Raw genomic sequence first — 13,852 nt, 5'->3', positions numbered from 1 at the left:
GGATGGTTGCCGGCATGGTCTTCTGCTGCTGTAGACAATCCACTTCAAAGTTCAACGTATTGTACATTCAGAGATGTTCATCTGCACACACTGTTGTAGTGTGTTTATTTCAGTTACTGTTGCCTTCCTGTCAGCTTGAACCAGAATGGCCTTTCATCTTGAACTTCTCTCAATAACAAGATGTTTTTGCCAGCAGAGCTGCTGCTTATTGATGTCTTTTTGTTTCTCACACCATCCTCAGTAAACTCTAAAGACTGTTTTCGTGAAATTCCCAGGTGATTCGCAGTTTCTGTGATATTCGAACCATCCCATCTGTCACTAACAATCATTCCACGGACAAAGTCACTTACAGTACATTTCTTCCCAATTCTGTTGTTTAGTGTGAGCAACAACTGAGCCTCTTGACCAAGTCTACATGCTTTTGCGCATTGAATTGCTGCCACATGATTGACTGGTTAGATATTTGCATTAATGAGCTACTCAGTGTGTGTGCGTGTGTGCGCGCGCATTAATTTAAAAGCCAAAAGTGCCGAGATGCTCTGCAGATGAAGGTCGCATCTTTGGAGAGAGAAACAGAGTTGATGTTTCAGGTCAGTTGCTTTGAATCAAAACTATTTTGCTGTAGATAACTGGCATATTAATAACGTGAGATTAACTGCTGGGAGCATGAGAAAGAAGCTTAAAGGTAGTACAAAGGTTTGTTGTATGTTTGATAATGATGAAATGGGATGATATTAAAGTAGTCCAGGGGAACCAAGGTGCTGTGAATGTTTTTTACTGATCCTTAAATGTAAAGGAATATGTTAAGAGAGATTAGAGAACATGAAAACAAGCCATTGTCCATACTGATCAAATTGTCTGACTGAGCTGGTCCCAATTGCCTGCATTTGACCTTTATCCAAACCCTTCATATCCATATACCTGTCCAGATGTGAAATAAATGTTATAATTGTACTTGTCTACTACTTGTTTTGGCAGTTCATTCTACATATTTGCCGCCATATGGTCCCTTTTAAATCTTTCCCCTCTCACTTAAACCACTAGTGTTGAATTCCCATACCTTGAGGAAAAGACTGTGTGTCGATAGCCCACATGACTTTATAAACCTTTAAGGTCTTCACTCCAGGCAAGAATGCCTTGGCCTATCCAGCATCCCCCCCCTTAAGTGAACCCCAGCCCTAGTTAAATCCTTTTAATGCTTTTCCTGTTTAATGGCACCCTTCCTATAGCAGAGCAAACAGAACTCAACACAGTACCCCAAATGTGGTCTTACTAACATCTTGAGCAGTTGTAATATGGCCTCCCAACTCCTGTACTCAATGAAGGCAAGTGTGCTGGTACTAAATACAAGAAATACTGCAGATGCTGGAAACTTGCAGGAGGAGCTCAGTAATTCAGACAGCATCTATGTGATGTGAATAAACTTTTCATCAGGACTTGTGAAGGACTTAGCCCAAAATGTCAACTGTTTATTCCCCTCCATAGATGAAACATGCCAATAAATAGAATATAAGACCATAACACATGGGAGCTGAATTGTATTTTTCATCCCATTGAGTCTGCTTTGCTATTTGATCATGGCTGATATATTTTCCCCCTCAACCCTATTCTCCTAACTGCTCCCAATAACCGTTGACACCCTTACTAAACAAGAACCTATCAACATTTGCTTTAAATATACCTAATGACTGTGCCTCTACAGCTGTCTGCGGCAACGAATTCCACAGATTCTCCATCCTCTGAAGAAATTTCTCTTTATTCCTCTTCTAAATCAACATCCTCTTCTGAGGCTATGCCCTTTGCTACTGAAAACATCCTTTCCTCATCCATTCTATCTACAGCTTTCAATATTTGGTAGGTTCAAATGAAGTCACCCCATTCTTCTAAACTCCAGCAAGTATTCCAGAGCCATGAAATGGTCCTCATAGGTTAACTTTTTCATTCCCAGGATCATTATCGTAAACCTCCCCAGATCCTCTCCAATGCCAGCCCACACTTTCTTAGATGTGGGGCCCTAAACTACTCATAGAGATCCAAGTGTGGTTTGACCAGTGCCTTCCATCACCTCAGATTTAAATTCTTGCTTTTATATTCTAGACCTCTTGCAATGAATGTTAACATTGCATTTGCTTTCCTTTCTGCTGACTCAACTTGCAAACTAATCTATAAGGATTCCTGCATTGGAACTACCAAATCCCTTTGCATCTCTGATTTCTGAATTTGCTCACCATTTATAAAATAGCCTATGCCTTTATTCCTTCTATCAAACTGCATGATCATACACTTTCCTACATTGTATCCAATGTACCACTTCTTTGCTCATTCTACTAATTTGTCCAAGTCCTTCTGCAGACTTTCTGCTTCATGAAAACTACCTGCTATTCAAACTATCTTTGTATCATCAGGAAATTTGGCCTCAGTGTCATCAATTTCATCATTCAGGTTATTAAAATGTGAAATGTCGTGGAACTGCTACGAACTCCTCTGGAACACCACTAGACACCGGCAGCCAACCAGAAATCACACACTGTGCATACTGTATATTATATACAGCACATAAAATAATATGAACACAATAATATTCTGGACTTTTTTCAGTCTTGCGGTTTTTGTATTCTGTGTTTCGCGCTCGATCTTTCTTGTTTTATTGTGTGCAGGAGAGGGGATACCAAATGGCAATTCCAAAGCCTCAGCTCAATTGCAGCTGAAATTTTATCCCGATGCCTCACTTAAATGTCATATCCTGTGATTAATTCCCTTGTTGCAATATAACATACTTTAGGTCTTGGAAAAATAGATCTTTTTAACTGTACTAAAAATGTTCTCTATCCAGAATTTTGTTCCTAACCCTCTCTCAGAACCTCCTTTCCGTTGATGGCTTTCAGTCACCTGATTAACAGTACCTTTTGATTGTGCATCTGTTTGTTTGATTTTTGTTTTGGAACACTTTTCCACATTTAAAGGTTCAGTCTTTACCATCCTGGTAACATTATGTGTCTGTGTTTCATTACAATCCTGATTTTAGGTATCTGAAATTAAAGGGAAATCAGTTGTCTTGTCTTGGACTCCACCCTCCAGTTCAGTGGATTTGGATGATAATGTTGATCAGTTACAAGTAGATTGCACATATGAAGTTTCAATATCAAACACTGGCACAAGTGAGAAATTCAAAGTGATTTATATGTAAGTGTACTGGTTTGATTTTAATTTTATCATTACCTTTTTAAGGTTTTACTTTTAGCATTCCAGGGCTGTCTTTGGGGCATTCTGTAATGTTGCAGGTTGAACTTCATTTTAATCCCAGCATGTTATTCATAAGATCAGTTTCTCCATAGCCTAAACATTTGATGCATATAGTTAAAGTCATGGGAACATACGGTAGAGAGCCATTAGTTTTACCAGTTGGATTCGCCCCAGGTGGGCCAAAGAGCCTGTTTCCATATTGTATGACATTATGATAGCTGATGTGAATCACCAAAAGTTAATGCCTAGAGCACAGTTGCTCAGGCCACCATATGCCTACTGAAGAGAACAGCTAGCTCTGTTTGTAAACATCTTTGTATCTGATAACATTTTAAAAAGTTGATGACAGGTGAAGAAGAAGCACTGAGAAATGAGAGAGCAGGAGGTAGCGGATAGAGTATAATAGATGACTGCAAGGTTATTTACTTTGTTGGAAAGAATAGAAAACGATGCTTATTAAGCAGTGAGAAACTATAAAATATTGATTGACAGAAGAGTCTTGGTGAGTTGGGTCATGTGAAAAAGAAAGTAAAAATGTTCTATAGGGTTGTAGCAGGTAAAGGGTGTGTGATGGGAGAGGTTATTAGGGACCTGAGATGGGAATTTATTCATGGAATTGTAGAAGGTTGCAACAAAGAAGACTAGTTGGCACATATCTGCCAGATCTCTACCAGAGCAATTCACAATTTCTTCACCTTGGCTCCTTCTTTTTCATCTCCTAAATTCTTCCTTATCATATGTCTTTCCAGTTGTATCATGAAGGCTGCAATACAGACTTCCTCCAGTTTTCACCCTTACCACTAAACGCAACTAACTATCGAGATCTACCGTACCACTGAAATTTCCTTTGTACCTCTATCAAAAGTAGAGAGTGCATGCATCTGATTCCAAATACTAACCTATTCAAAGCTCCTTTAGTTTTTAGTACCCTTAGTTTTTAGCTGATCTGGTGTCTCAGCTATCTCTTCCTTGACTGTTACTTTGGAAGCACCTTCTCAGGTAAAGAGAGATGTAAAGTACTCCATTGAGTCTTGCGTAACCAGGTGCAAGGTTGCATTATTGTCCCTGAACGCCCCTTTTCTCCGTGTACTACCCTTTTACAATATATTGGATTGGAGAACTTGAGTTAAAGGAAGGATTGGATAGGATGAGACTGCTTTTCCTGAAGCAAAGGAGATTGAGGTGTGATTGGATAGACTTACATAGAAACATAGAAATTAGGTGCAGGAGTAGACCATTTGGCCCTTCGAGCCTGCACTGCCATTCAGTATGATCATAGCTGATCATCCAACGCAGAACCCTGTACCTGCTTTTTCTCCATACCCCCTGATCCCTTTAGCCACAAGGGCCATATACAAGATTACAAGGGGCATAGATAGAGTAGAGAATCTCAGTCTTCTCCCAGAATAGGTGAATCTAAACTAGAGGAAACAGATTTAAAGTGGGAGGGGAAAGATTTGAGAAGGATCTGAAAGGCACCTTTTCCCACACAAAGGTGGTGGGAATATGGAATGAGTTGCCAGAGGAAGTAGTATAGGTGGAACAATTACAATATTTAAAAGACATTTGGATAGGTTCATGGATAAGAAAGGTGTAGAGGGATGTGGGACAAATGTAGGTAAGTGGGACTAGTTCAGGTAGGTATTTTGGTCACCATAGAAGAATTGGGCTAACAGGCCTGTTTCCCTGCTGTATGACTATGAATCTCCATAATGTGTGTGTTATATAACAGTTCTGGATTCCCATTTATGCTGGCAGCTAACCTTTACCTTTTTATTTTAGTCTTCATTTTCACTTTGATTCTTTTGTAGTAAAACCTTCTCACTGATGTATACAACTCAACGTTTGTCTTTAGCCCTTTTGCTCTTCGCCTGTATTATTTTCTTCATGGAGCTGAGGCTATGACTGAAATTACGTCAGCTTTTACCGAGGAAGGAGGTGCTTCTGCAGCCTGGTGAAGAAAATGTGGCTGAGATTCTGGATGGGCTAATACGAGGATGTATGGAAAAAGCCTGGTGTGGGCAAAGTGAATGAATAAACTGGGGTAGACAGCAGGCATCTTGGGTGGACAGGGGAGTCAATAAGAGAGGAATTTACAGGGGCTCTGGCCATAATCATGAATATATTAACAGGGTGTGGATGATACTGGAGGAGTGGAAAATTGCAAATGCTATAAACTTGTTCAATAATGAATGTAATGATATAACCTGTGCCTGCAGACCAGTTAGTTTTAAGGAATAAACTATCCTCGGGCTTCCAGGCACATACAGATATCGATTATAACCGACATTTCCATCATGAAACGTGGTTGTGATCAATACTTGTACCAAGCTGGAAGCCTGAGAAAAGGTAATTCATCATATACTCTGGGAAAGCCCTAGATCCTTTTTCAGTTAGTTTTAGTTTAATCTCAGTGGTGGGGAAAAGATTGAGAAACAATAAATCAAAAACAAAGTTAGCATATATTGGGATGACTGTACATTGATTAGAAAAAGGCAGCATAGATTGTTTGAAGGCAGTTTTTGTCTAACTCAAGAACACTCGGGGTTAATGAGGGAAGTATGCAAGTACTGTTATATGTAAGACTCCAATAATCTGACTCACTCAGGACTTCTGTGGCACAGGACTGTGATGGTCTCTGAAGAAATAGGTTTTTCCTATAGTACCACAAAGTACTTTTAATTCGCTTTTTCTGGAACCCACTAAGGTAGAAACATGGGAAATGGGTTCTGGTCAGTTTAAAGAGAATGAAATAACTGGGGCCCTACTGTGAGCTAGGAAGGAATGCATGGGAAGAGGCTGCAGTGGGTTGAAAGGGTGCCCCAGAAGTTGAATCTTTAAGATATCCTATAGTTGAAAAATGGATTATTGGAGTTTTACCCTTCATCATCAAGATTGAAATTCATGGAATAAAGGAGACTGTATGTAGCAGCTTGATAGAATACTGATTTATTCCCAGGAAATAAAAGGTTGTATGGAATTGCTGGAAGGAAGGGTACAGTGAAGACTTCATGATGTCAAAACCAAGACCATATTATATTAAGTGACTTGGTCTTTGGTATAATAATAGACATGAAGAGACATATAGGTGTTATATGACAGATGAAAATTACTTTTTTCAGTTAAGTCTTTTCTTTAATTTTCCAGTGGTGAAGAAACAACAGTCACAATATCTGAACTGCGACCTGCCACAGAATATCATGTTAGGTACAAGCTTATTTTGTGTGTATAATTTGTGTGCTCTCTTTTACACATGGTTCATTTAAATAATGAAATTTAGATTGATTTGTATTGATAGTAGAGAGTGTTTGATTTAGAAACTTGCTTAAAGAAGTGGGAGGAAGGAATGAGGTATGTAAAGACTTTGGTAGCTAGGCCAGTTTGTGATCACCAAGTAAAAATGTGACCTATGTTTGGTTGTTGTGATATTCAACGTTTTTGAGATTGATTCCTAGGTTCACCTTAAAACCATTTATTACAAACATTCCTCTTGCATTTTTTTCACATTTTCCCCACTAATTATTCCAGGTACAAACAATTTCTCAAACGTTTTGGTCATCCCAAGAGATTATCCCAACTTTGTCATTGCCCACCTTTCAAGTGCATTCAGTGAACTTCATCTTGCAATGAGAATGTTGGTTGATTTGTATTTCAACTGAGACTAATTGCAGCAGTCCTATTGCCGTGCTGGTATCAGAACTTCAGCAAGTGCTAAATCTTGGCATTCTTTTTTTTAGCACCAGATTAATCATTAATCCTCTGAACAATGGCCATATTTATACATATTTAGTTTGTTCTGCAATTGAATTTCCTTGTGCATCAACTGTTCTATATTACAATCTGTTAGCTAAAAGCAAAAGCCTGCAGATATTGGAAATCTGAAATAAAAAGAAAATGCTAGAGATGCTGAATAGCTCAGGCTGTGTTAGTGGAGGGCAAAATAGAGCTAGTGTTTCACCCAGCTGACTGGTGGTCTGATGTGGTTTGAGTACTGGTGCTCAAGCAGGCTTATTTGTGGAATTAAATGTGGTCCATATTAATAAGATCGGGTATACAAAGATCATTTAAATCTTAAGAGGATTAGGTTTTGTGAGTTAATCCAAGTGTTCAGATATATTTCTGATTCCAGTGCAGTTTTACCCATTTATATTCAATCACTTTATTACCCAGCACATTTAGTATATTAAAAGAAGTTGAAAAGGCTGTTTCCTTACTCTCTACATCAGTTAAACTTGACACACTTCCAGTTCTTAAGCAGCACTCAAAGTAATATTTTATCACTAATAGCAATGACTCCTTCCTGTACTTGATCTTTTTATGGGTAAACAATGTGCTGAGTTATGTGATGGTGTAATGTTGAATCAGGTTTGTGGATCTGGCAAGTGAGACAGAACACTGACTGTGAAAATGTATATTAATGATTTATTTACAAGCGGTAAAAATTCGACCAAACATTCGTGTTCCCTAAGTTACAGAAACTATAAAGCTGAATATTCAATAAACATACTGAGCTAAAAGCGTGCACAGAGCATACCTTCCCAATGGTTATGTGCACCCCTTGCCTTAAGCAAAGGGAGAGAGCGAGAGAGAAAGAACCTCCCACACGTGCTGTCCATATACCCAGGATATTTGAAACTGGACACCAGGCAGCTAACCAATGGGAAAAGCAGCTGCAGTTCCTAACCTCTGACTATCAGACAAATGGGTCATCGTCATTGTCATCATTTTGTGCCTCCTCATATGATGTGAGTGATCATGGCGTATTGACCATGATTGTTCTTGCCAAATTTTTCTACATTAATGGTTTGCCATTGCGTTCAACTGGCCACTCTTTTCCATAGATGCTGCGTGGCCTGCTGAGTTCTTCCAACATTTTGTGTGTGTTGTCCTCATCAAAGTGAAACTGCTTCAGGCACAGGTGAATTCACAAGACAGTCACTGATCACCTGCTTCGATGGCTTCACGTGACCCTGATCCAGTGGGGGATTGTGCTAAGCAGGTGCTACACCTTGCCCAAGGGTGACCTGCAGGGTAGGGGAAGGATGGAGTGCCTTACACCGCCTTTAGTAGAGATGTATCTCCTCCCTGATATAATGTGGGTATCATTTTAAGACAAACAGTGCATTCACCTGTGCCTGAAGCAGTTTCACTTTGATGAGGACAACACACACAAAATGTTGGAAGAACTCAGCAGGCCACGCAGCATCTATGGAAAAGAGTAAACAGTCAACACTGTGTGTGTGTGTGTGTGTCTCTCTCTCTCTCTCTCTCTCTCTGCAGATTTTCCTGTTTTTTTTGGTCACTTTCATCAGAAAGAGGTTAGGCTACCAGTTCACCTATCACAAGCATGACCATAAAAAAAAGGTGAACAATAGTTTCCCTGTTCTCAACTATCCCAGACTAAATGTGTGAAATTCTATTTATAAATTTGCATCTTTATTGCTAGGATATCATCAAAGGTCATATAAGCTGTCATACTACTTGGTATAGTTCAGTGGTAGTAAAGGTTTTTGTGTTTCTGACAAATTAATTCTAGAAACATAGAAGTAAATTCTGTCACAAATGCTGTTGTAGACTGCTCATAAAATGGCTTTTTTTCCTCTGATACAGAGTTTCAGCAATGTGTAACTCAGTAAAAGGATCTGCTTCAGAACCGACAAGCTTTACCACTGCAATTATTGAACCTGATTGTCCAGCTCCACCAAAACTAACTAGTAGAACAAAAAATAGTCTGAGCTTGCAATGGAAGGTAGGAATTTTCATTATTTTCTGTTGGCAAAGAGACTTAAACACTAAGTTTTATTTCATGCTAGAGGATGTAGTGGGTGGAGTTCCCAAAGGATCAATTTTCAGCAATGACCTGGAAGGGGAGAACTGAAGTACCCAAGTTTGTGAATGACTTTGACAGCAACCTATGATATTTGAGTTCTGTAACGGTGATATAGCTTGGTTAATTGGGTGAGCAAATACTTGACAGAGTTTAACGTAGAGATCGTTTCCTTAAGTTGGAGTGAAAAGTTAGATTGTTAACTAAATGGAGAGAGACTGCAAATAGGTAGAAAATAGCGGGATCTAGATGTTCTTGTGCATGAATCTCACAGTCAGCAGCAAGGTCTTAAGAAAGCAGATGTCATAGTGGCACTTATTGCAAGGGTACGAGAGTTTAGAAATAGAGAAGTATTGTTACAATTTTGCAGGATGCTAGTGATACTAGATCTGAAGTACTGAATTGTAGTTCCTTTAATTAATAAAGGATATACTGGTGTTGGTATCTGTCCAAATGAAATTCACTTAACTAATAGCTGGGATGGTTGCTCTTATCACAAGTGGCTAAAGAAGTTCGATCTGTATTCTTTGGAATACAATTAAGATTTTAGGGATTACAGGGTAAGGGGGCAATCATTTAAAACTGAGGCTTATAGGACAAGGGGACAGTGTCACAAAAGAATAATGGGCTGCCAAAAAGAGCAATCAGAGGGTTAGGTTCTAATTAAAAATATGGGATAAAGATAAAGAAACTTCTCTCCAGAATTTCTCTAGGCTAGGACAAGCCCAGTACATATGAAGCCTCACCCCCTTTACACTTGTCACAAATGGCACTAATGTCAGGATAAAACCGTGATAATTTAGTTTTCGACATATGAGCCCTATGTACAACCTTAAACTGCAAAAGGCAGTGGCAAACACATAAAGAGGTTGAGTTCACTGACTTAAGAATTGAATCCCAGACCACAGCAGATAAAGAAATATTTAAATCATGCTCCCAGGCAGTTCTAATTTTATTGAGGTGGGCACACCTTAAGATCACTAACTTATGAATAGTAGATATTAAACCTTTATGCAATGGGTTAATACAAAGAAACTGGGCATCTCAGGAAAATTTGATATTAAAGGCTTAATGAAATGTCTAATTTGAAGGTATCTAAAGAAATTAGTATTAGGTGAGTTAAACTTTACAGATTGTTATTGAAAAGTTGCAAAACGATTATCTATGAAAAGATCTTCAAAACGCCTAATGCCCTTTCTGTACCAACCATGAAATGTTGAGTCTTGCGTAGAAGGTAGGAAAAGCTGATTGTGTAAAATAGGACTAGGGAGAGAGAGAAACCATGAAGGCCATTATATCTTCTAAACTGAGCCCATATTCTCAGAGTCTGTCTAATAAGAGGATTAACAACTAGTCTAGGCAAGTGACAAGGAAGTGCGGATCCAAGAAGTGCAGAAATGGAGAGATCCTGAATAGAGTTCAAATCCATTGCCACCCATTTTGGGCAGTCAGACTGATTATGAAAGAAGGACCAAAAAGTAAGACAATGAATATTGGCTGCCCAATAATATAAACGGAAGTTAGGCAAGGCCATACTGCCTTCCTTTTTAGATTTTTGAATGTGAGCTTTATTAAGTCTGGAACGTTTGCCCTTCCATAGATAGGATGAAATAATAGAATCTACTGAATCAAAAAAAGCTTTAGAAATAAAAATTACTAAAAACTGAAATAAGTAGACATGCATTTGAGTCCGACTAAATGTTGAACATTATCTTTTGCCTCTCTTTTGGCTAGACACTTAGTCCTTCTCAGGTGGAGAGATATTGCCCCACCCACTCATGCTCAATGGCTTAGTGATATTATGTCCTGTTTAGACCTTGAAAAGATTTATCATTCACTTTTCAATTCGGACATAAAGTTTCATAAGGCGTGGGGACCTTTTCTTGAATACTTTCATAACTGCTCTTTAGAATAAGTTTGTTCTTTTTTTTTGTACTATAATCACTTACTTCCAGCTTTTTCCCTGTAAATTTTATGGTTTTCATTTGATATGAATTGCATTGTAGTTTTGGTAGTAGACATTATATTTTCTTTTCTATATATATTTACAGCTCTGTGGGGTCGAACTCTTCGATTAATTTTCCTTTTACACATTGAAATGGTTGGCCTGGAGTTTTGTAGTGGGATACTATATATGATTTTATTTTGGGTGCTTTTTCCTTATTGTTATGAATTATATAATAGACACGTTTGTTTTGCACTGTATAAATCTCCATTTTTGTTGATGTTTTTAAGTAGTTGTATTGTAGAAACTCATTTAAAAAATCCATTTTTTAAAAAAAGAATAACAGGCTGTGTATAGAAATGGGAGTTGCACTAGCAAATTTTCCTTCAAGGACATTGTTGACCTTCCCATTTAGGTGTAACCTGTCTTTCTTGTACAGGTTTCATCTGCTTTGGAAGAGAGTTATGGTTAGTATGTTTGTGGGTGAAATGAAAGCTAAGTCTGCTGTACTGCTGTACTGTGCCAGCGATTGCTGTTGCTGTCTGTTAGGAGGTTGTACGCTCTCCTCATGTCCTTGTGAGTTTCCTCCAGGTTCTCTGTTATCCTCCCCCATTCTAAAGACATACAAGTTGGAGTTGGTGAGTTGTGAGCATGCTGTGTTGGTGTTGGAACCACGGTAAGACTTGTGGGCTGCCCCAAGCGCATCCTCTGACAGTGTTGGTTGTTGATGCAAATGATGCATTTCGCTTGTGTTTTGATGCTTAGATGTACATGTGACAAAGTTAATCTCTTGAAAGTTAGTGGTATTGTGGTTAAGGAGGTTATCCAAGCCTGCAGCAGGGTATCAGTCAGATGGAAAGTTAGTTGGAGTATTGGGAGAAGAAATTTAATCGCAACAAGTGCAAGGTGATGCGTTGTTACAAATGGAGACAGGACATTACAATAAATGATAGGGCAGTCAGAAATATTAATGAACAAAAGAGATCTTGGTGTTCACAGGCATTGTTCTCTGAAAGTAGCATTACAGCTAGATATGATAGTCAAGTAGACCCATACAGTAGCTTACTGACCTCCATAGGTTGGGGCACAGAATATAAAAATTGGAATGTTACTTTGCAAATTTACAGAACTCTAATTAGACTGCACTTGGAGTAATGTGTGCAATTCTGGTCGCTGCAAAATTAGGAACGATGCAATGGCTGTGCAGGGAGTACTGAGGAGATTCACCAGGATATTGTTGGATTGGAAGACTTTAGTTAAGTGGAGAGATTGGATAAGCTCTTTTCTTGAATTGCAAGAATGTGAAGTGTTATCTGATATAAGGTTATGAGAGGCATGCATAGGGGTAGATGGTCAGAACTATTTTCTCATGATAGAGATGTCACAAGCAAGAGGTTTAATGTGAGACAACAGGGTTTTAAAGAGGGTTCGAGCAGAGATATTATTTTTGAAAAGTGGTTGATATGTGGAACTCACTGCCAGAGAACGTGGTGGTGTCAGATGCAGTCGGTAATGAGATATGTAGTTAGACATGTGGAGGAGCATGTGGACCTAATGTGGACAGCTGGATTAGTGTGGAGGAGCTTAAAGATCAGCATGGATGAGGTGGGCCTTGAGACCTTTTGCTGTGTTGTATGAATCCATGATTCCAAAAGGAATTGAAGCCAAAGAAAAGATCAGCCATGATCATACTGAATGATACACAGGCTTGAGCTCCTCCTATTTTATTGTGTTCTTGTGTAGACTGTACTACAGTAAAAGCTGTATTTCAAAAATGTATTTCAGCCTTTCTCTTGTTAATAGTTATGCATAACAAAATAAACATACATATCAGTGGATTGGAAGATTTTAGTTAAGTGGAGAGATTTGGATCAGCACTTTTCCCTGAATTGCAAGAATGTGAAGTGTTATCTGATATAAGATTATGAGAGGCATGCACAGGGGTAGATGGTCAGAACTATTTTCCCATGTTAGAGAGGTCAACAAACAAGAGGCCAATGTTGGCCATTTGGCCATATTTATTAATATGGTAATGAATTCATTTGTTCCAAATCTAACAATGTCTAGTTTTTTTTTGTTTCAGGCGCCCAATGATGGAGGTTCTAAAATCTCCAATTACTTATTGGAATGGGATGAGGTATGATTTTGCATTCTTCTAACAGTTCACCTTTAGAGTGTAATAATGTAAATAAAAGTAAATTTCTTTAGTAGCCAAATAGAATTAACTGATTAATTTTACCTATGTAGGGAATGCATAACTTTTTTAAGGACTGTTACCATGGACCTCAGAAGCTGTACAAGCTGACTAAATTGTCATCATCTGTGGGATATACTTTCAGACTTGCTGCTAAAAATGCTATTGGATTAAGGTAGGTAATATCAATTTTAATATATGTAAATTAATTTGTTTTATTTGGATAAAGAATATCCGTCCAGTTAGCTGTTGTTTGAAAGTCAAATACTGGAAAGAAAGAGCTGAATTCTATAATATTGCAAGATGACCTGTACCACTGGTGCCGTACCTTGTGTGTCATTGTGTTAGTGCAACAGAATATGAAATTTCTCTGTTTTAGCTGAAAAAAACAGGCGACAATTAGAAGAGAAGTAGAGAAGGTGCAATAGAAACAGAGTTATGGATTAGTAACGGATCAGAGTAAGGAAAGAAAGAACAAGTTTATGCATTGGATCAACCCAGTCATCCTCTGTCCTGTGGTACTCAGGTTTGAGATAATAGTGAGGCTAAATGTCTTTCTTTCTTTATCAATCTTTTTTATTAAGTTTCAAATAGATAAACATAACAGTGATGGTGTTTTAAAAAAAGATCAGGATTACATTAA

The 13,852-nt window shown here is 38.3% G+C and overlaps 1 protein-coding gene across 1 annotated transcript in view; it reads left to right on the top strand.

Moving 5' to 3' along the window:
• LOC132398222 (fibronectin type-III domain-containing protein 3A-like) overlaps positions 1-13,852 on the top strand; it is a 135,326-nt gene that overhangs the window by 82,894 nt on the left and 38,580 nt on the right. Inside the window, exons 9-13 of the mRNA XM_059977340.1 lie at positions 3,026-3,183; positions 6,391-6,450; positions 8,854-8,992; positions 13,099-13,152; positions 13,263-13,384. Of these exons, the coding sequence (XP_059833323.1) occupies positions 3,026-3,183; positions 6,391-6,450; positions 8,854-8,992; positions 13,099-13,152; positions 13,263-13,384 (533 nt within the window). The remainder of the gene's footprint in view (positions 1-3,025; positions 3,184-6,390; positions 6,451-8,853; positions 8,993-13,098; positions 13,153-13,262; positions 13,385-13,852) is intronic.

This window comes from Hypanus sabinus, chromosome 8 (genome assembly GCF_030144855.1).
Source record: "Hypanus sabinus isolate sHypSab1 chromosome 8, sHypSab1.hap1, whole genome shotgun sequence".
Classification (NCBI taxonomy): domain Eukaryota; kingdom Metazoa; phylum Chordata; class Chondrichthyes; order Myliobatiformes; family Dasyatidae; genus Hypanus; species Hypanus sabinus.
This window is presented reverse-complemented; position numbering and strand designations above follow the sequence as displayed.